Source organism: Periplaneta americana, chromosome 6 (assembly GCF_040183065.1).
Source record: "Periplaneta americana isolate PAMFEO1 chromosome 6, P.americana_PAMFEO1_priV1, whole genome shotgun sequence".
Classification (NCBI taxonomy): domain Eukaryota; kingdom Metazoa; phylum Arthropoda; class Insecta; order Blattodea; family Blattidae; genus Periplaneta; species Periplaneta americana.
The window spans coordinates 153258144-153279454 of record NC_091122.1 but is presented as its reverse complement, the minus strand read 5'-3'; the positions used below and the strand labels follow the sequence as shown (position 1 = coordinate 153279454).

The 21311-nt window shown below is 35.1% G+C and overlaps 1 protein-coding gene and 1 non-coding gene across 2 annotated transcripts in view; one reads left to right on the top strand and one right to left on the bottom strand.

The window, feature by feature from the left end:
- Positions 1-829: 829 nt before the first annotated feature.
- The window catches only part of LOC138701941 (cathepsin L-like peptidase), a 31087-nt gene continuing 10605 nt past the window's right edge, over positions 830-21311 (top strand). Inside the window, exons 1-5 of the mRNA XM_069829310.1 lie at positions 830-980; positions 6256-6362; positions 9392-9541; positions 11001-11198; positions 20297-20488. Of these exons, the coding sequence (XP_069685411.1) occupies positions 6267-6362; positions 9392-9541; positions 11001-11198; positions 20297-20488 (636 nt within the window). The 5' untranslated portion in view covers positions 830-980; positions 6256-6266. The remainder of the gene's footprint in view (positions 981-6255; positions 6363-9391; positions 9542-11000; positions 11199-20296; positions 20489-21311) is intronic.
- On the bottom strand, positions 13114-13186 carry TRNAM-CAU (transfer RNA methionine (anticodon CAU)). The gene has a single exon. It is a non-coding gene; the product is annotated as a tRNA-Met (tRNA).

Below are 21311 nucleotides of genomic sequence, written 5' to 3'. Positions count from 1 at the left end.
TTCGGTGCTCCTTCACACCATCGTCAGAGCCTACTAGGTCCCCGGCATCATCTCGACTTTGCTGCCTGTTGTAGGAGTGCGTTTGCGTGTTGAAAAGTGGAGTCGAGTAGTGTGTGTGTTCTGAAATTGATCTGTGTGTTGAGGATTTGATTAGGGTGTGTTTTGGTGTGTCTGTATATTTCAACAAAAACTCAACACACTAGAACAATATGAAATATACAGACACACCAAAACACATCCTAATCAAATCCTCAACACACAGATCAATTTCAGAACACATACACTATTCGACTCCACTTTTCAACACGCAAACGCAACCCTACAACAGGCAGTGAAGTCGAGATGACGCCGGGAATCTAGTAGACTCTGATGATGGTGTGAAGGAGCACCGAAACAGCTGTAAGCCACACGTGGTTATATAATTTAACACTAGTAAGTTTGCCATTTAATCAATCATTTATGAAATATTTCATATAAAACAATTTCTATCCCATAAAGGAAGCTAAAGCGAGCAAAATTCTATTAAATTTATTTTTTCGAAATATCGCAAAGAGTACTGGTAACTGCCTGAATTTCATGACATTACTTACGGGTCAACTATATGTCACCCGGGCTCAAACTCGCTGTGGTTAAGCCATAAACGTCTACTGCTACATTCCTACTTCGAAACCTTATCTGGAATTGAAGTTTGAAGTTTTCAGGACAGTTAATAATAAAATTGTTGGTACTTGTATTTATTTGTGTTTGGAATGTTGAAACATATGTGGACAACAGTAACATGATACTACTGGTATCACATCTCCCCTTATGATGTCTTATGAATTGGAGCTCAAAGTCTGAAGTGCTGTATCTAGAAAAGTAAACACAAAATATGATATGGAGAATGGCAGCTTGATATTAAAGAGAGGGCTCATCGTATGAGGCAGCATTGTGCTTTCGAAACCAGTGAACTCCTCTTAACTACGAAGTAGAAATTTCAGGTAAGCCACATTATATTCAACAGTTAGTCTGGTGTCTGTCCTTCATAGAAGGCTACTTACAGCTTCACTGAATCTATAAACACTTAAAACACTTTTGATACAAGTTTATTTGTAGTACAAATTAATTGGCTTCAGTTAATTGTTTCATTTCGTATGCATAATTTCTGTATTTTTGTGACAGATCTTGTATGTCAAATTGGAGTGAAGTTAAATGCTGCGTAGATTAATGTCTATTTTAATAATTCAAAATTAAATTATTGTAGTGATGTTTTTATTTTTCAAGTACAACAACAACAACAACAATAATAATAATAATAATAATAATAATAATAATAATAATAATAATAATAATAATAATAATAATAATACAACATTGTTTTCAATAAAAAATTGGCTATGTTTTATTTATTTATTTACTTATGTATTTCATTATTTATTTATTAAATAATTCTGCATTCACGTCATGGCGCATTAGACATACCTAGTCCAGTTCTTAATCTGCCATCACCCACTATTTAATGATTACAAATGAACAATACATATGGCAACCTACAAGTATATACTAAGTATTTGTTTAACATTTATTATTATTGTTATTATTATTTAAAATACAGTATAGCCTAGTATTAATTTTTCTACGTTTGTTAATCTAATATCATTTATTTTATTTCCTAACTAATTTATATAGTTCATCATCAACATATAATAATAATAATAATAATAATACATTGTTTTCAATAAAAAATTGGCTATGTTTTATTTATTTATTTATTTATTTACTTATGTATTTCATTATTTATTTACTTATTTATTTATTAAATCATTCTGTATTCACGTCATGACGGATTAGATATAGTCCAGTTCTTAATCTGCCATCACCCACTATGATTACAAGTGAACAATACATATGGCAACCTATAAGTATATAGGCCTACTAAGTATCTGTTTAACATTTATTATTATCATCATCATTGTTATTATTATTATTATTATTATTATTATTATTATTATTATTATTATTATTATTATTTAAAATACAGTATAGTAGCCTACTAATTCTTCTACGTTTGTTAATCTAATGTCATTTATTTTCCTAACTAATTTGTATAATTCATCATCAACATATAATAATAATAATAATAATAATAATAATAATAATAATAATAATAATAATAATAATAATACATCTAGTGAATGCTTGTATTTGAAACCATGGACTTCAACTTTTTCTTTTCTATATTCAATCTACTTAAAGATTATTTTGTTAAATTAATTATAATACTTTTCGTAGCTTCATATCGGGTACGAATTCTCAACATCTGTAATCCCATTTCATTCAGAGCTTTGATTTTCTCTTCCCATCTAATTTTAAGCCTAAAAAGAAATTTTTCTAATTTATGCAGATAGCAGATTTTTTTATATGCCACTATAGCATTTATGTTCAAAACTTTTTTATCCACCAAACAATTTCTCAAACCATTCATTGCCGCACAATTTAAAGCTATATGCATTGCGTCTTCCATTAGTCTCCATAACGGACATTTGTCTTCATGTTCCTGTCTTATTCTTGAGCCTCCAGATACCTAATATCCACCATGCCATTCCTGTTCTCTCTTCTCTTGAATTTAACATAATATTATATTCTTTCTGTTCCCAAAATGTTTTAATTTCCCAATAATATTTTAGTGATCCGAAGTTCGTAATATTACGAAAAATATCTTGTCTCGAAATTTCGTTTGTCCTCTCTTTTACCATTTTTCCAATAGTTTTCGTGTTTATAGTCCCTAGTTCTCTCCATAGTCAATTTATACCTAATCTGTTTATTTCCAATTCCAGCTCTTTCAGCCAATTCGATTTCCAATTAGCGGCTTCCATACAAAAAAAAAAAAAAAAAAAAAAACATTTTTTCATAATTGCTGAATCATTCTTTAACAAAATATTACCACAATCTAGTACATACAGTTACGAAGCTCAATAAATAGGCAATATGCATCCAATGACAGTTGAACTTTAGTTGCTAGCCACTAGGATCGCTACTATTGCACAGTCCATTGTTCTTAGTACTCTCAGTTGCTAACTGCTTGGAACATTGTATCACGAGAAATGCAAAATATCACCTAAAGCTTCGTAACTGTATGTACTAGACTGTGATATTCAGGCTTCGAGACTTCGGACCCGATAGAGCAGTTCAGTGGGAAATCCGCATAACGGCGTACTGAGTATAGTGGTAAAGCGTACAGTGGGTGGGGGTACAGTAGAATGAATGCCAACAAATACGCAAAGGAAAACTCTCTGGATTTGAAGGTTCTGATGAATAATTTGGTTTTCATACAAACCTATTTTCAAACTGTGTCTGAAACTATTACATGGTTAGAAAAGTCAGAGCAAGAGATGCCAGAAGCCCTCAAATTAGATGAGGAAATGACGCAGAGAATTAATGAGACACAAGTACAGTACACTGGTTACTGAACGTGTAAAACAGAAGTGGAAATCAATTTTATGTAAAAATAACGGATATGGAGCATTGTGTAATATAAACAGCAAATTAGTGGACATAGGGTCACCCAAGAATGAAGGACTGTCTCTTAGAGACTGCAATGATGTTAGGTTTTTTCGTTTTGCTCCTATCACGTCCTGTGTTTGGTAGACAACTGAAAAAGATTTACGTTTGAGACACTGAAAATGTATTTTGTAGTACTTTGCAATTCTGTACTGTAACTGCACTTCGTAGAGACGATCAATAGGATAAATGAAGAAATTAAAATTGCTACATGTTTATTTCCACCATTAACACTGTGTATAATTAAACCCAAATGTTTATAAAAGACAGGAGAATAAATGCTTTTCACATTATTTTGACATTGTCATAGTGTAATGTATATTTACTTTCAGAATGTCCATATGTGTGCGTTTCCCATACTACTGTACCGGTACTCTATTCTAAATAGCAACGTTGTTACCTCAACACATCTCTACCTTTCACTACCCGCAGCGAGTCAACAACCTATAGTACAAGCACAGTAAACTTATTGTATCGGGTCCAAAGTCTCGAAGCCTGATGATATTACATAAATATTTTCTTTTTCTTTTTAGAATAACTCCCAGACTCGTATCAATTCCCATCTCTAGTAATGCTGCCAGGTTGGAAGCATTCTCTGGTACCGTATTCCTAAAAATAAATTGTCTGTCTATGCGTAACTGATTAAAAATTTTTTATATTATTGGCGCCAAATATATATATATATATATATATATGTATATATATATATATATATATATATATATATATATATATATACATACTCGTACATGAATTAATTAATTCATTCATTCATTCATTCGTTCGTTCATTCATTCATTCATTCATTCATTCATTGTTCTGCCCAAGTTCAGATCTTTCACTGTAAACACAGTTTTCTCCAATCTTTCCTATTTTCAGCTTACCTCTTTGTCTCCTCATATGATTCATTACCTTAATGTTGTCTAGGAGCAAAATGTGTTTAACATAAAATCTATACTAATAATAAATCTGTAGCCAAAATTTTTCTGATAATTTACGATTTTCCAAAAATAATTGGTGTTAACATGTATAATTAACCATCCTGAAACCGAAAATCGCTTTTTTGAAGTTTTTGTTTGTATGTCTGTCTGTCTGTCTGTCTGTATGTTTGTTACCTTTTCACGCGATAATGGCTGAACCGATTTATATGAAAATTGGAATATAAATTAAGTTCGTTGTAACTTAGATTTTAGACTATACGGCATTCAAAATACTTTATTTAAAAGGGGGGTTATAAGGGGGCCTGAATTAAATAAATCGAAATATCTCGCTTATTATTGATTTTCTTGAAAAATGTTGCATAACAAAAGTTTCTTTAAAAATAATTTCCGATAAGTTTCATTCTATACAAAATTTTGATAGGACTGATATTTAATGAGATAAATGAGTTTTAAAATTAAAATAATGCCATCTAAGGCGCTGTACTGAAATAAAAACAAATGACTTCGTCTATAAGGGGCCTTGGACAACAACAATCGAAAGCTATTAAACATAGCCTAAGAGAATGTTTCTGTGTTTGTATGAAGTAATATCGGAAGCTAATTAATTGTTTAATTATTATTTCACCATTGCAAAGTGTAGTTTCTCTAGATGGACATAATTCTACAATGTTATTACAGTAACTTGTGAAACATATAGCAAATAATATAAAGTATACACATTAAAACTAAATGGTATGTCAATCTTCATTAAACTATGGTTGCATGTAATAACAATTAAGAAACATGTTAAAGGAATAATTGTCATTGCACCAAATGATTGCTCTCTGGACCAAAATGATCGCATTCTAATTATTTAAATACAATTTAAATTAAGTAACATATTAAATGATTTATCCTTCTATCAAACACGAATGTTCCCTGGATCAAACGTCCTATTTTAATTATGTAATTACTTTATATTTATTTCTAACAGGTGCAGCAGAGCGCACGGGTACGGCTAGTAACCAATGAGATTGTATTATGTAATCTACATTGACGTTCACTCTTGTCTCAATATGCAGTTTATCATTCATTAATTATATAATTACATGTACCGGTATTTTATGTTTAATATGGCATGGTACAACTCCTAAACCTTGTGTTCAAAATATTTATATTATTTATTGTACTCAAACAATCATCTGAAGATGACCAATTAAATGGTCGAAAAGTTTGTGTTTTAAATTAGTTCATGTATCACGAATTGCTAGGTTGTTAAACCTTCACTGTTAAATTGATGACTGAAATAATAATAAAATATATTATACCAGTAAGTATTTATACAACTTATCTGAATGTAAAATAATAATAAAAATGTCTTTCAAATTAAATGGTCACTAGACTAGGGATAGGTAAAGTATCTCAGAATTTTATTTAACAGTCGGCCTGGTTGGCTCAGTTGGTATAGTGCTGGCCTTCTATGCTCGAGGTTGCGGGTTCGATCCCAGGCAAGGTCGATGGCATTTAAGTGTGCGACAGGCTCATGTCAGTAGATTTACTGGCATGTAAAAGAATTCCTGCAGGACAAAATTCTGGCACACCGGCGACGCTGATATAACCTCGGCAGTCGCGAGCATCGTTAAATAAAACATAACATTCAGCATCTTATTTAACAATTTTAAAGTGTATGTATTTCTCTTTATTACATTCATGATTAATTGCTTTGAGTAAAACATTAAATTAACAAATTCTCTGTTACTCGTAAGCAATAATGGAACACTTCATTTGTTTATAGAACTGGTCAAGATGAAGAGTCTAATAATAACTTTATTGGCAGTTGTGACAACTACTCAAGGAATCAATTTATTCGAATTGGCATTAGATGACTGGCACATGTTTAAGGTAAGTACAACCTACTTATAACTATTGTAATCTTAATTACACAACTTTTAACACTATATCACTTCGGAATATGTATTATGACTTTATCGTGTTAAATTCTATCATACCTGGTTAACATGTTTCGACCAATATCAGGTCGAAACATGTTAACCAGGTACGATATTCCGAAATAACTATTGTGTCTAAACGGCATTTCTTGCAAGTTGAGAGGGCGCGAAGACATTCTTTTCCCCCCCTCCCTATTCCCCAGATACCGTTAGCGACCGAGCAGTAGCTGTTACTTCTTATACCTGCACCCCCTACACTGTACACAGAACAAAATAAAATATTTAATAAAGTACACTAGGGGATATAAAATGCAGCCATACAGATGTTTGACAATGACTTGTTTCAGTATATTTTAGTGTCATTGTTATAATATTTTCAACTGGCTACTAATCAAATTAACGAATGTTGGTTTGAATGTTGGGGAGCGACACAGTGCAGATTGTCCCAGTGTGAATGTCGCAGTGTAGCAACTAGCGGTGGAGAAAACATTTATCTTTTGCCCTGAGCGGTTTGAGATTTGTTTCGTCCTTACAGTTTACTTCGTAGTGTTTTGTGAATATCGGTATAGGAAATAGTGTATATAGTGTAGTGTTAATTTCTTATATAAGTACATAGTTTTTTTTATTTAGGCTTAGGACCGTATTTTATCGTAGTTTGTAAATTATTTAACAAACATTATGGCTTCCAGCAGTGTTATAAAACATAAAAAGGTAAACCAATGTGAAGTGGTGTTGAATTTATTTCAAACGTTATGTGCTGAAAATCCAACTTACAGTTTAGAAAAGGTGGCTGAGATGACGGGGAAACTGACTTAAATTCACTGCATAGTACTATAATTTGTGTAGCTGAACGTAGAAACGCATTACTACTGGTTCAGTAGACCTATGCTTATTAAGATCGAAATACGGTACTTAAATTTAATATGTCAGTTGTACGCCTGTTTTAGTATTTATTTCTTCTTACGTTACAAGTAACTGTCGTATATTGAACTCATTAAATATTTTTAATATGCAAATTATTGATATAGACAGTAATAAAAATAGAATCGATTTCTTGGTATAGACTTTCGAAATATAGATTTTGACACTTTGTGTTGTAAGTCAATTAGTCGAACGTTTTTACGACGGACTGTAGCACCTTCCCCTTCACTGAAATGGGGAGTACGAATTTTACCTGGACCATTGAGTACCGTAACCAAGTAGAAGTATGCATGATTATAAATAGAAGAAACAGCGAATGTATGTTCTTCGTTCTTTAAGACGCACATAATTAGCATATAATTCTAGTTAAAATATCAATTATTGTAAAACTAAAAGTAACAAGAAACAGTGTTAAATTCTAAAAATGGAGCCCATCTAAAGCAGTGGCGGCTCCTGCGTATTTCTTAAGAGGAGGAAAGAAGGTAACAGGACGAAATGACACTTTCTTGGATGAAACATGCTACAAATTAGCCAACATGCATACATGTAACACCAGGTAGTGTTGGGGTTGGCCTTCCCTTCTGTATAGAAATAATCTGTTCTTGTAAACTGAGTTTCCTAAATTTTCCAAAATATATCATGTTTTCACTTCCATTCATTGTTGAATAATTACACAAATTAACAATTACAAGGAAATTCACCTCGCAGCATTTTTCGAGCACACTACAGCATCACACGTGTTGGAAGAGACTATAGCTACTAACACGTAATCGGGAATGGGAAATAATCTGAGGAAAGCGAGAACACTGCACCCACCCACGTGGTCTGTGTTGCCACATGTACATTTTACAAGTTCAGTATCACATGCTTTTGAAGAATATCAGTTCTTGTAAAGTCATACTACCATTATTGTTCAAAATTACCGGTGCCCATTTTTTTGTGTTAAAAATAATGTAGTTTGGAGCTCCTACTTTCAATTTCAAATATATTTGTACAAAACTGACAACTTGCTGTCTAGTACACAATGAATAGAAGTGAATTTCAGGGGCCAAAATGATCTGCGATACTAACGTAGAACTACTTCCTCTTTGTTTTATACAAACACGACTTTAACTTTCAGATATCCTTGAAAGTTTCAAACCATGAATAGTAGCCTATATAAAGAGCAATGAATAATATTTTTTTATTTATAATTAAAAGAAAGTTTATATGGTGTCTTTCATAGCGTTGCGTTAAAACTGTTTTATTGTGCCTCCTCCTAGATGTGTTATAGTCTGGTTCAATGCAGCATCGTTAGATGGCAGCAGTAGCGAGCTTGCTGCACAACCAGTCGGTTTCTATTTCCCACCCATGCGCTGATTCAGAGGAGGATCTCCTCCCTCTCCGTTCATTTACTCGCTTTAAAACTCTGCTGCTTTCTCTGGCCGCTAGTGCGCTGTTGTCTATGTGTGTTAACTGCAGTAAAGGAGGAATGGATTGACTTTTCTCCACACAAACAATCCCGCTTCTTTCTCACAGTTTTCTAGCAGCACATGAGCGAGGAACCGAGGTTTTCTTATAGCTATGTACTTAAAAATTATCGAATCTTCCTTGAATTTCAAGGCACATATTTTATTTGGTATTTACTTTCAAAAGAAGAAAAATGTGAGGAGGACGTTCCTCCCTTCCCTCCCCCGAGGAACCACCACTGATCTAAAGTATGATTCCCCATCTAGTACAATTAGTTAACCTTTGACCATGTGTTTTAACTTGAAACAAGTACGTCATTCACAAGAAATAAACACAAAGTCTTAAAATTATCAAAAAACATTGTGGGTAGTAGTGACTGGAAATGTATATTGTTCTATCGACATAACTTACTCATGACCTCATCGCAACGAAATGATTATTCTGATTATCTGTAGATGTATATTTAGATATTATTGCCTGCCATATTCCACTATTGGTAATATATTATCGATGATTTGTTCTGTTGTTTCAGTGTCTTTGGATAGAAAAGAGTTCTATTTATAATTTAAATTGTTAATACAACATTGTAATAATTATATTCTTATTGTACAGATTGCGTATGGGAAGACATACAGTCCTCGAGAAGAACTGTTCCGCATGAGAATATATCTGGACAATGTGGAAAGAATAAAGAAACACAATGAAGAATATGCAAGGGGACTTCATAGCTACACACTTGCAGTTAACAAATTTTCAGACATGGTAACTACACGTACCGGTATATAATTTTATTGAATAATGGTGATCATAATTTGATGCATTTGAAATCATAGGCAGTGGCAGTACATGCAAATGAAATGATATTAAACGTGAGGAATGTTACTACAGGCGTGTAGTATTATGTAACAAGTTAGATTAGGTGTATATTATGTGACAGGTTAGGTTAGGTTTGATTAGGTGTGTAGTATTAAGCATATACTGAATCTCAGCGCTGAGCAATCTGATGGCATCACAGTGTTCCGAATTTCAATGATGACGTCACTGATGCTCCACCAGTGTCGCACTGGTTCCATCAGCTTGCAGAGGTGGTGGCAGTGTCCATCAGTCACCATCAGTGAATCTGATTGGTTCTTGTATAGGGCGGGAATTACCAGGCAAATGACATCGTGCACTGTTGTGTCATGGTGGTGTGTTCTGCTTTGGTTCTGCTGTATTGTTTGTAGTGAGCACAACGTAAAAACAATATGTTATTAATGGCTTATGAGCGAACATGTCAACAGACCAGTTATTACTACTGGTTCAAGAAATAAATTGTTTATGCTCTCTTTTCTTTGAACGAGATGACAGTTCGGAAATTTCGCAAAATCTTGCTAGTGTAGCACAGACAACAACTTGTAGGTATAGCTGCCATGACAGCCATCGAACCTTTCAGCAGTTTTGTTTCTATTTCACTGCAGCATGACGTCATTGTTGTCCATCAGTCCAAAGAGATTCGGAATACGCTGATTATTACTGTGTTGACGACACCGAAACCCACTGTTACATTAACGAAATATGGTCGTATTCTTCATTCACGCACGACGATTTTCGTATATAAGTAAAGTTCGTATTTAGGGCGGGTTGGCTGGGGTCTTGCAGTGATCACAAAGTGGTGATATTCGGCCAGTTGACACTGGTTCGAACGAACTTGTTGTTAAATTATTTCTAGGTAATATTTACTATTCCCATGTACATATACCGTATATATTTAACATAAGTATACGTGAGAATAAGGAATAAATTTATTGGAGGTCTTATATTCATATTTTATATGATAATAGAATGCAATTCTATAGGAGTAAATTGGTTACTAAGGCTTAAAGAGATTTAATCTTTATTTATAGCTTTGAAAGATATTAGTTTAAAATTAACTTAACGCCTTTGTTAAACTTCTTGAATATAATCACTGGATCACATCAATTTCTACTAATCAATAGTATAAATCCAAGGCATTTTAAAGATATTTTACGAAGTTCCTATAGTGGCTGGGACATAAGTAACCTTCACATAATTTCTTGCTCTGTAGTATAGAGATTTTTCAAGACTGTATTCATCGACAATATGTGGGTTATCAAAATCTTATAATAAGTGACGCATCATACTGTTTGGACATGGATACTTTTTGCACATACACCACCAAGTGTTACGAAATGGTATTGATTCGAAAATCTCATATTTTCAGCCCCTACAAGAGGCAGTAGCGGCAGTAAATGGTTTGAGACATTTACCCGAAGAAAGTATGCAACAATGTCGAAGGCAGCCAACTTTCATCCCCCCTGCAAATGTCCAGCTTCCTGACAGCATTGACTGGCGGGAAAAAGGTGCCGTTACTCCAGTGAAAGATCAAGGACATTGTGGGTCCTGCTGGGCATTCGGTGCAGTAAGTTGAATTTTTATTTTATAGTACTTGACAATTGATTTAACATAATTCAGTTGAAGTTATTTTACTTATATACTACTACTGAGTTGTCATCCTCATTTTTCGTGGTGCTACCTGTTTTTTAACAAATAAAGCTCTGGGGACCAAGTTACAGCGATATAACTGTTCCATAAAATGAAGGAAATGCCATTAAGTCGAGAAGAGGGAATATGGTCAGTAGAGTTATCTGACAATCCTTCCGATCAGGTCATATGGGCTCATTCATTCATTCATTCATTTATTTTATTCTATAGATCTTACATGAGCAATGAAGCTTTAAGATGTGGAACATGTTAACATTTTACAATATTACAATTACAATTTTTACAAATTTTTATAGTTTTACAATTTAGTAATTTTCTACAATTTTTACAATTTTGTACAATTATTTTACATTTTGGCGAGATGTAGTGAGATGAGATGAGGTCCGAGGATTCGCCAAAATATTACCCGGCATTTGCCTTTACAATGGGGGAAACCTCGGAAAAACACAACCAGGTAATCAAATCAAAGGGGGTAATCAAATCAAAGGGGTTGATGCCAAGGACTCGCCATAGACCATCCTGCTTCAGTCCCACGGCTGGGGAAAACCTCCGAAGAAACCAAAGTCCAAAGGGGGATCCAACCCAAGCCGAACGCAGCTCCGGATCAGCAGCCCAGCGAGTCTGCTGACTGAGCTACATCGATGGCTCTACTAAAAGTATACAATACATAGCCAATCAGATTATTAAATTTACAAACGCAAACGATCATTCATAAGTTGAGCTATATTATAATACAAAACAATTTAATTAAATTTAAGGCATAAACAATTCAACCAGTTGTGATATACAGAAATTGATAATACATATCGTGCAAACTACTTCAAATTACAAACACAAACAATTTATCAGTAGAGCTATATAGATTACTATTCAATTTAAAGCATATACAATTCATCGGCCAAAACTATACAAATATATACAATACAAAGTAGCATACTTTCATTAAGCTATACAAATTTGTGCAATTAATATCAAGTAGATTAATTCAATTTATAATCATAAACAATTCATCAGTTGAGCTATTCATATTACCATTCAATTTACGGTAGGTCTATATACAATTCATCACTAGAGCTACACAGACTAGTAATCATTTTAAGAACATATACAATTCATCAGCCAAACTATACAAACATATACAATCAAATTAGTTCAATTTACAAACTTATTTTCGTTAAGCTATACAATTCATATGAAGTAGATTAATTCAATTTATAAGCTTAAACAATTCATCAGTTGACCTATACAGTATACTATTCAATTTACAGCACATACAATTCATCAGTTATGCTAAACAAAAAATACAATACATAGTAAACAGATTAAGTCAATATAAAAACATATTTTAGTTGAGCTATATAAAATTGTACATGTCATTTAAGTAGAATAATTCAATTCACAAGCATAAACAATTCATCAATTGTGTAGAAGGTATGAGTATGTAGAAATTTGGTTAATTCTTTTCTGAACCTTTTCTCGTTGTTCTTCAAATCTTTAAGATAATTAGGCAGTGCATTGAAGACTGTTATACATGAATAGCGAACTCCTTTTTTAATACAGCTTAGACTAACCAATGGCAGGTGTGATCCTCCAAACGGTTTGAGGGTTGTTGTTTGTAGGTGATATAACAGCCATAATTTTAAAAAATGCAAGGGGAAAGGAACCTTACCCCATTATCATCTGGCATAGTTGCCTCATAAGTAGTGCCTTGTTGGTATCACTTGTGAGGTTCAAACCTGTCTTCAGATAGTTATATTATAGATGTATTATTAATTTGTCCTACAGAATAATATCTGTAATATTGACAATTAATATTTGAAGAGAAAAATTTGCTCCGGCACCGGGGATCGAACCCGGGTTCTTGGTTCTATGTACCAAGCGCTCTGACCACTGAGCTACGCCGAATTCAATCCATAGCACCGGACCGAACCCTCCTCCTTGAATGTTTCCCTTTGTGGCCTGGCTCCAAGTTAGGCATATATGTTGACGTATATGTCCAATGTCAACTGCCATTATACTAGGAGTGCACTCAGCTGAGTGACTTCAACTAATATTGGAGAGTTACGTTCACCTTAATAAAGGACGCCAAGATACTCTTCCTACTTTAGAAACAACTGTTCGAGATAATCACAGAGCCATGGTGACTGATTCTAATGGTACACATGTTCGAATTCCAAGCATGAAAATTCATAAAACAAGTCACTCAACTGAATATGCTCCTAATATAATGGCAGTTGACATTGGCCATATAGGCTACGTCAACATATATGCCTAACTTGGAGTCAGACCACAAAGGGAAACATTGAAGGAGGTGGGTTTGGTCCTGTGCTGTGGATTGAATTCGGCGTAGCTCAGTGGTCAGAGCACTTGGTACGTAGAACCAAGAACCCGGGTTTGATCCCCGATGCCGGAGCGAATTTTTCTCCTCAAATATTAATTCAGGCAGTTAACTAAACAACAAACAATTTTAAAAATATGAAGCTTACATTTAAATGGTTGCTACATTACAATTAGCCTATCTTCAGTGATGTCCAGCCCTTTCCTTTAAGATCATCATGTGTGAGATATATTGGAGAGCAAGAGAGTTAATGGATTTATTGCCAAGAACTCATTGCAGTGAAACCTCGATTCTGGGTTTTTCAGGGAACCGGACAAATTATACCCAGAATCGAGAAAAACCCAAAATGGGGGTTTTGCCAAAATTGGAAAAGAAACACATGAACATATTTAAAAACTAATTTTTATGGTATATATTTTGATGTACTGAAGTACATATGATATTTTCATGCAGATATTCTGCGTCATCATATGATGAAAGAGTGATGGAACGGAGAAAAATTCTCTCCGGCGCCGGGATTTGAACCGGGTTTTCAGCTCTACGTGCTGATGCTTTATCCACTAAGCCACGCCGGATACAACCCCGACGCCGTTTAGAATCGTCTCAGATTAAGCTCCATCTCTTGGGTTCCCTCTAATATATATGATATGCGTAATAAATCACTTTGTGATTTAAGACGGCGCCTATACCGTCGGATCCCGGCCAACCAGTCACTCATTCGAGTGCACCTCAACACATGTATGGACTTCGGTCCTGCGTTCATAGACATCTATGACGTAGTGCAGAGGGCGGCCACTAGAGGGAACCCAAGAGATGGAGCTTAATCTGAGACGATTCTAAACGGCGTCGGGGTTGTATCCGGCGTGGCTTAGTGGATAAAGCATCAGCACGTAGAGCTGAAAACCCAGGTTCAAATCCCGGCGCCGGAGAGAATTTTTCTCCGTTCCATCACTCTTTCATCATATAATTTTTATGGACTAGCCTTAACTAAAAGAACAAAAGTACATTAAAGAGCTTCACGACATTAAGTTCACTGGTCGATTGCATTAAGTTTACCTGTCACTTCTTGAAGAAATCAAGAATGGATGTCTGCTTTGTAGTCCAGGCAGTCTTGTTCTTGTAACTACATGGCAGTGTGTGAACATTTTTAAAACAGCTTGGTTTTTCATATTTGCCAATTACCAGGGTTTCAACTTCTCAGACCCATCTGCATTTGTACAGAGAAGAACAGTAAGCCTCTTCTTACTTTTCTTCCCACAATCAATATCCCGAATTTACAAGAAAACTTACAAATTAACCAAACCCTTTAACTCTATTAAATATAGAATATAATCTAAATTTAACAGAAGAAATACTGAAATCAGAAGTAAACACTGAAATACTGAAACAATTGTCTTTAGAGACAATTAATATTAGGTACCCTCCACAAAACTGGCTTCATTTATACACCGACGGATCCTTGATCTCCAGAGAACAAGGTGTCGGTGCAGGTGTTACGTGCTGTCTCTTCTCACTTTATAGATCTCTTGGATATGGAACAACAAGTTTTGATGGTGAAATCATTGCAATAAGTGAAAGTCTCAGGAATCTTCTATGCCACATCAATAAATTTAGGAATGCAGTTATATTGTCAGACTACAAAGCAGCTATTCTATCAATCATCTCTACCCACACACCTTCATCTCAAACAGCAGAAATAACTAAAATGCTCTCTCAATTAATATCACACAATAAAAGAATTGTATTCCAATGGATACCATCCCACTGTGGAGTCCTGGGAAACGAGAATGCGGATGCTTTAGCAAAGAAGGGCAGCACTGCTACTTACAGACCTGTTACTAAATCTACGTATTACTCTGTGAAAAGATTTATTAAATCTACATACTTAGACTTCAACAAACAAAATTTGATAACACAATCCTAAGGGAAAAAAAAATGGAACTCTCTGCATCAAAATCCACAGTTAATTCCTGATTTACCACGAAAATCGTCTGTAGCTTCATTTAGATTGGCAACAGGCCATGATTGTTTGGCCAAACACCTACATAGAATTGGAATATATCAGTCCCCTAACTGCCCATTGTGCAACTCAAACCATGAAATGGATTCGGAACACCTCAAAATCTGTGCTTCAGTGGCTGGCCATGATAATATATTTGAAAAATATTGGAGTGCAAGAGGTCAAATGACTTTATTGTCAAATGCCTGGCATTAGAAAACAACAACAACAACTTTTCTTCCCACCATGGCAGGTCTCTCCTTTCATCTGGCATCAGAGAGTAGAAGAGTCCCAACTCATCGGCATTAAAGATATCTTTGGCATCATAGCCTTCAATGAGACATGGAAGCACCTCATCTTTCCAATGGTCCACTGACTCATGTGGGACACTTGCACTTTCACTACACACATTGTATGTGATGTCATGTCGCTGCTTAAAGCGAAGTAGCCATCCATTAGAAGCCTTAAAATTGTCCACTTTCAATCTTGTTGTGAACTGATTTTCGCGCGCTGTGGCACATGATTAACGCATGGTTTCTGACTAGCGTGTGAAATCAGGTATCTTGCGTGGGTACATGTGGCAGATAAGGAGAGGGATGAGAACTGTTACTGAAACGATCTTAAACAAGGATATAAACATTTAGGGCTGGAAAAATACACACTCGAAGCTAGTCTGCCTTGTTAGGACAAAAAATTTATTTCTTAAATGCGGGTAAAACACTAAATCGAGAAACATTAAATTGGGGTAAAAAAAAAACATTGTGTATAAGGGACTTCTGCCAGGACCGCAAAAGAATAATGCAAAATGCTGGTAAATCTTAAATCGAGAAACCCAAAATCGAGGTTCCGCTGTATTAGTTAATCCCAGTTTATTGATGGCGAAATTGAACATCACTTCAAAAATTAATATATTTGCTTGGGTACACAAATGCAAAACATAGTTTTCCTACAATGAAAGAGTAGTGGAAAGGAGAAAAATTCTCTCTGGCACTGGGATTTGAACCCGGGTTTTCAGCTCTATGTGGCGATGCTTTTCACTAAGCCACACCAGATTTCCATCCCGGTGTCGGGTCGAATCCTCTCAGTTTAAGTTCCACCTCTTGGGTTCCCTCTGGTGGCCGCCCTCTGCACTACGTCATAGATGTCTATGAATGTAGGACTAATGTCCACACATGTGCTGAGGTGCACTTGTTATGAGTGACTGGTTGGCTGGTATCTAACGGAATAAATGCCGTCTTAAATCACAAGTGATTTACGCACATCATATATATTATGTTAATGTACCGAAGTACATTAAAATAATATATAGTTTTCCTAGCTGACTCAAAAGCAAAGATTCATTGAGAGATTCTCCTGATGGGTTGTTAACCCTTCGCCCAACCCCCAAGCTGGAGGACCATCCCTTATCGGCTGTCCACGACTGCTTATTCAATATATTCGCAGCTACCCTTCATATCTGGAAGCTGTCTCCTCTATCCGCAACCTGAGGATGTGCCATGACATGGTGATAGGGACCCACAATACATGACTTTGTGTTGTACTAGTAGACTACATTGTAAAACTCTTCTGTATAATATATATTTCAACTAGACTGTGACTATAGGCAATTAAGACTTCATAACACTATTAAGACTTTTTTCTCGTTTGACATGTTCCATATTCTAGCTGTGAAGTGATGTATGAATACCATGGAATGTAAATAAATACAATACAATACAAAATTCTTTGAATCGAGTCTGTTAAATCGAGGGTTTTCTGTATTACTAATGAGTGGATATGGACGGCAGTGGCGGAGCGTCAATGTAAGCTAAAAAGCTCAGCTTCCCTAGATAGTAACTCCATAATAAACCTTCAGTTTATGAACAAAATTATTTATTAATTTTAATACAATTTATATTTATGCTTTAAATGTTGTGATGAGGCAGCTCAGGATGATTTGTGATGCAACAGTAAACATGAAACCTGCACACACCAGCTTCCATTCCCCTCCACAGACTCGTTTCTTTCACGCATTATTCTGTGTAACCCACCCCGCAGATTTTCTATCCCTTTCTAACTAAACTACCCTAGTCGCAAGGCTCACAAGAAGCTAGCTTTGGCATTGGAAAGAATTTAGCTTCCGAGTTATCCCTTTCGTGAGTTGTGTTCAGTTGAAGTGTTAGTGTGCATTGTGGCTTATGTAATAAATAATGAGTGAAATAACAGTTCCTGACACTAATTTATGTAGTCAAAAATAATCTTCTGATAAAGATTTTAACCTTGATTGACGTAATTTTACTAACACTGTATCTATGGACCGTTAATATTGTGATTTCTCTAAATATGACAGGGAGTGAGCAAATGTTAAATTAAAATGAGAAATTTAGAAATCTTCTCACTATTCGTGAGCTGCCACAAGGGACAAGGAGTACTTAACCATATAAATGTTTACAAGTTCAGTGAACCATTAATTTTGTTTTGACAATGAAACTCCTACAAGTACATAGCTGCAAATACATTTTGTGATTGGTGGAAATATACCTAGTTTTAGAGAGGTAAGTGTTACAAAAAAGGAAAGAATGCTAATGAACTCGGTTTCATTTCGAATATAGGTGATGCTTCAGGAGAGCAATTGATCCTTTCAATGCAGCTAAAGTTACAATCGGAATAATAGATGTAGGTATTCCAAGCCTCTTAACACATCTTTCATGAAGAGAGTAGTGGTACCTCTTGCTCCAACCAGAAGTCCGATTACTTCAAGCTCTTCTAGCTGGTACTTTTGGAGGTAATATGGAATGGTAGGATTGTAGATATTCTTTTTTTCCTTATCTACTTCTGCTGGCTGTTTCTCATTCGTTTCGAAATGCACAGTGGGATCAATTATGAATCCAGATCTTGTAGATTCCTTGAAAGCTATTATATCTATGCGCCGTGTACTGCCAGTGATGGAAAGACCATGTACTTCTTCAGAGGTGTTGTAATCGGCATCTTTAAGGGCAGTGGCTATAATTGATCGTACTTGGTAGTGTCTAGCATTTCGCAGACCTTCGCTGTGTGGACAGGATCCCAGGACGTGTGCAAGAGTTTCAACCTCGTTGTGACAATGCCTACAACGGTTGTCCTGTATGTGTCTATTTCTTAGAGATATGTGTAAACCATGAAATCATATTTCACTACCATTTGAGGTGATGGTGTTACTTATGAGGTTCCAACCAATCTTTGGACTGCTGACTTGACATCGACTACTATTTTACTTTAAGACTATATTTTTGCAATACGTTTCCTCATAGGCTACATGAAAGACAACTTGAGTTAGCTTCCCCTGCTCAAAATTTCATGCTACACCACTGAGGGACTGAGGTTTGAAGTGCCATAATATCCATAATTCGGGCATGTATTATGTCAAGTGATTGTTGGAGTTGTTCAAATAATACACATTCGTGCATATTATAACTAGGGAGCGGATTTTTATGTACTAAAAATGTAAATATATTTATTTGTTATGTGCTAAAAAGTACGAAAATATTTGCTAAAACTAAAAAAAATATATTTTTTTAAATATGACAAAAATACCTTATTAGCTTGGAAAAAAAAATGTTACTAGGTACTCACCAACCACACTTGAGTGCTAGTAGTTGGTCGAGAATTGCAGTGAACAACAAAGGTCATCTCCAAATTCTCCATCACAAATGCATGCCGATTATCTCTGAACAACGACTTATACTGTGAAAACGATCTTTCCACATCACAGGACGTCGGACGTGCATATTTAGAGACAGAAATGTCACAAACACAAACACCGTCAATTTCACCAACAGGCACAACCTCCAATACTTAAGCAACTTTTTTTTTTATATCCACTGTTTTTCCCAAACACATTCTGGAATTTGTCCCTTAGTACTTGTACTTCTGAACCTGGTAGCGAGTCTAGTTTAATTTTCACGGCACGCACCTCCCTGTTTCAGACAACAGATTTTTGGATATTTCGAGTTTTTTTTTTATGGAGTCACACAAAAAGCTTAGATTTGCTAATAGGAAAGCCAAATCGTTTTTTAAACAACTATCTTTCAATGTATCTTGAAGGATATCGATTGACGAAGCCCGATAACAGGGAATCACAACAAGATGTATTGCCTTACTTGATGGACATGAGCGAGAGGCGAGAGATTTGTTTAAATTAAATAATGTTCATACCCCAGCTCTTATCTGTTGTGTTTCACAAACAAAGCGTGGAATGAAATCATCTTCAGCAACAATAAGCATTCCTAATTATGTGTTGCAAGACCTCTCCTCCTTGTCCATGTTAATTTATTCTCTAATAATAACACTGATATTACTGTTACAAAAATGGATCATGGATACACCACACAGTGCTTAGAAACACGAAGCAACCAAGAATTCTTAAAAAGATAACATACTTCTGCGTGACATAATTGATTTAGTTTTAAAATGTTTAAAAGTTCTTGTAAAACAATTATTTAAGTAAAAAAACTCCAAGATTGATGTGTTTATAATATATTTCCTGAAAATATGTATTTACATAATTTTTTTGTGAAAATATGTGTTTTTATGTGAAATAAAATTCGGGTTTTAAACTTGAAACTTCATGTTCGGAATTTTTAACTTTGTTAATTGTGTTTTATCACACGCAAAAATAATATTTAATTACATAGTTATAACTTTAATTCTCAATTTTCAGACAGGAGCCCTCGAGGGTCAGCACTTCAGGAAGACTGGTAAACTGATTTCTCTCAGTGAACAGAATCTGGTAGACTGCTCTGGCTCATATGGCAATGATGGTTGTGACGGTGGTGTAATAGATAGGGCATACGATTATGTGAAAGATAACAATGGAATTGATACAGAGGTTTCCTATCCTTACGAAGCTAAGGTAAAGCATGAACGATTGCTATGCATGCCTTAATTCTAGTTCATTACATAGTACAGAGAGAGTCAGAACTTTCTCCGCAGTGGCAGACACACTTAAATCCTGGTGTAGGTTGGTATTTCTCCCTTGCCTTATGGGGTAGCTACGCAAACAATACCGGTGCGTCCTCACCAAGGTTATACACAAACCCTGCAGCAAGCAAGTGCATTCATTCCGTAAAATGTTTTCATTTGAAGAATGAGCTTTTTTAGTGGAATATGTGTTGCGAGAAGGTGGCAAATACACTAAAGAAGTGAAACAGAAATTTAGAGAACGTTTCCCAAGCTCTAATTTACCTCATCGAGATACAATGCGCGATCTGGTAAGTAAATTTCGCCAGATAGGCCTCACTGCATGGGAAACCACAGTTTTAACGGAAGAAAAACTGTTATAGGTTTCTAATCGAATGATAAAAAGCCTTAACAAATCGGTTAGAAAATTGGCACAGCAAACTGACATATCTTATTCCAGTGCGTGTAGAACATTAAAGAATGAACTAGGATTACAGCCGTACAAGGTAACAGTCGTGTATGAACTAAAACCCACAGATAATGAGAAAAGATTAAATCATTTTGTTTGATTTCAAAGATTTGTTCATCATCATGGTGTTGACGTGTTAGACAGAAAATTCTTTACAAACGAAGCTTGGTTTGTTTTACTTTCATGTTACATGAATTCCCAGAATACACGGATCTGGTCCTGCAAAAACCATTATGCAATACATGAAACACCATTGCACTCCCAGAAATTTGGGGTATGGTGTGCCATATCACGAGCACGCATTAGG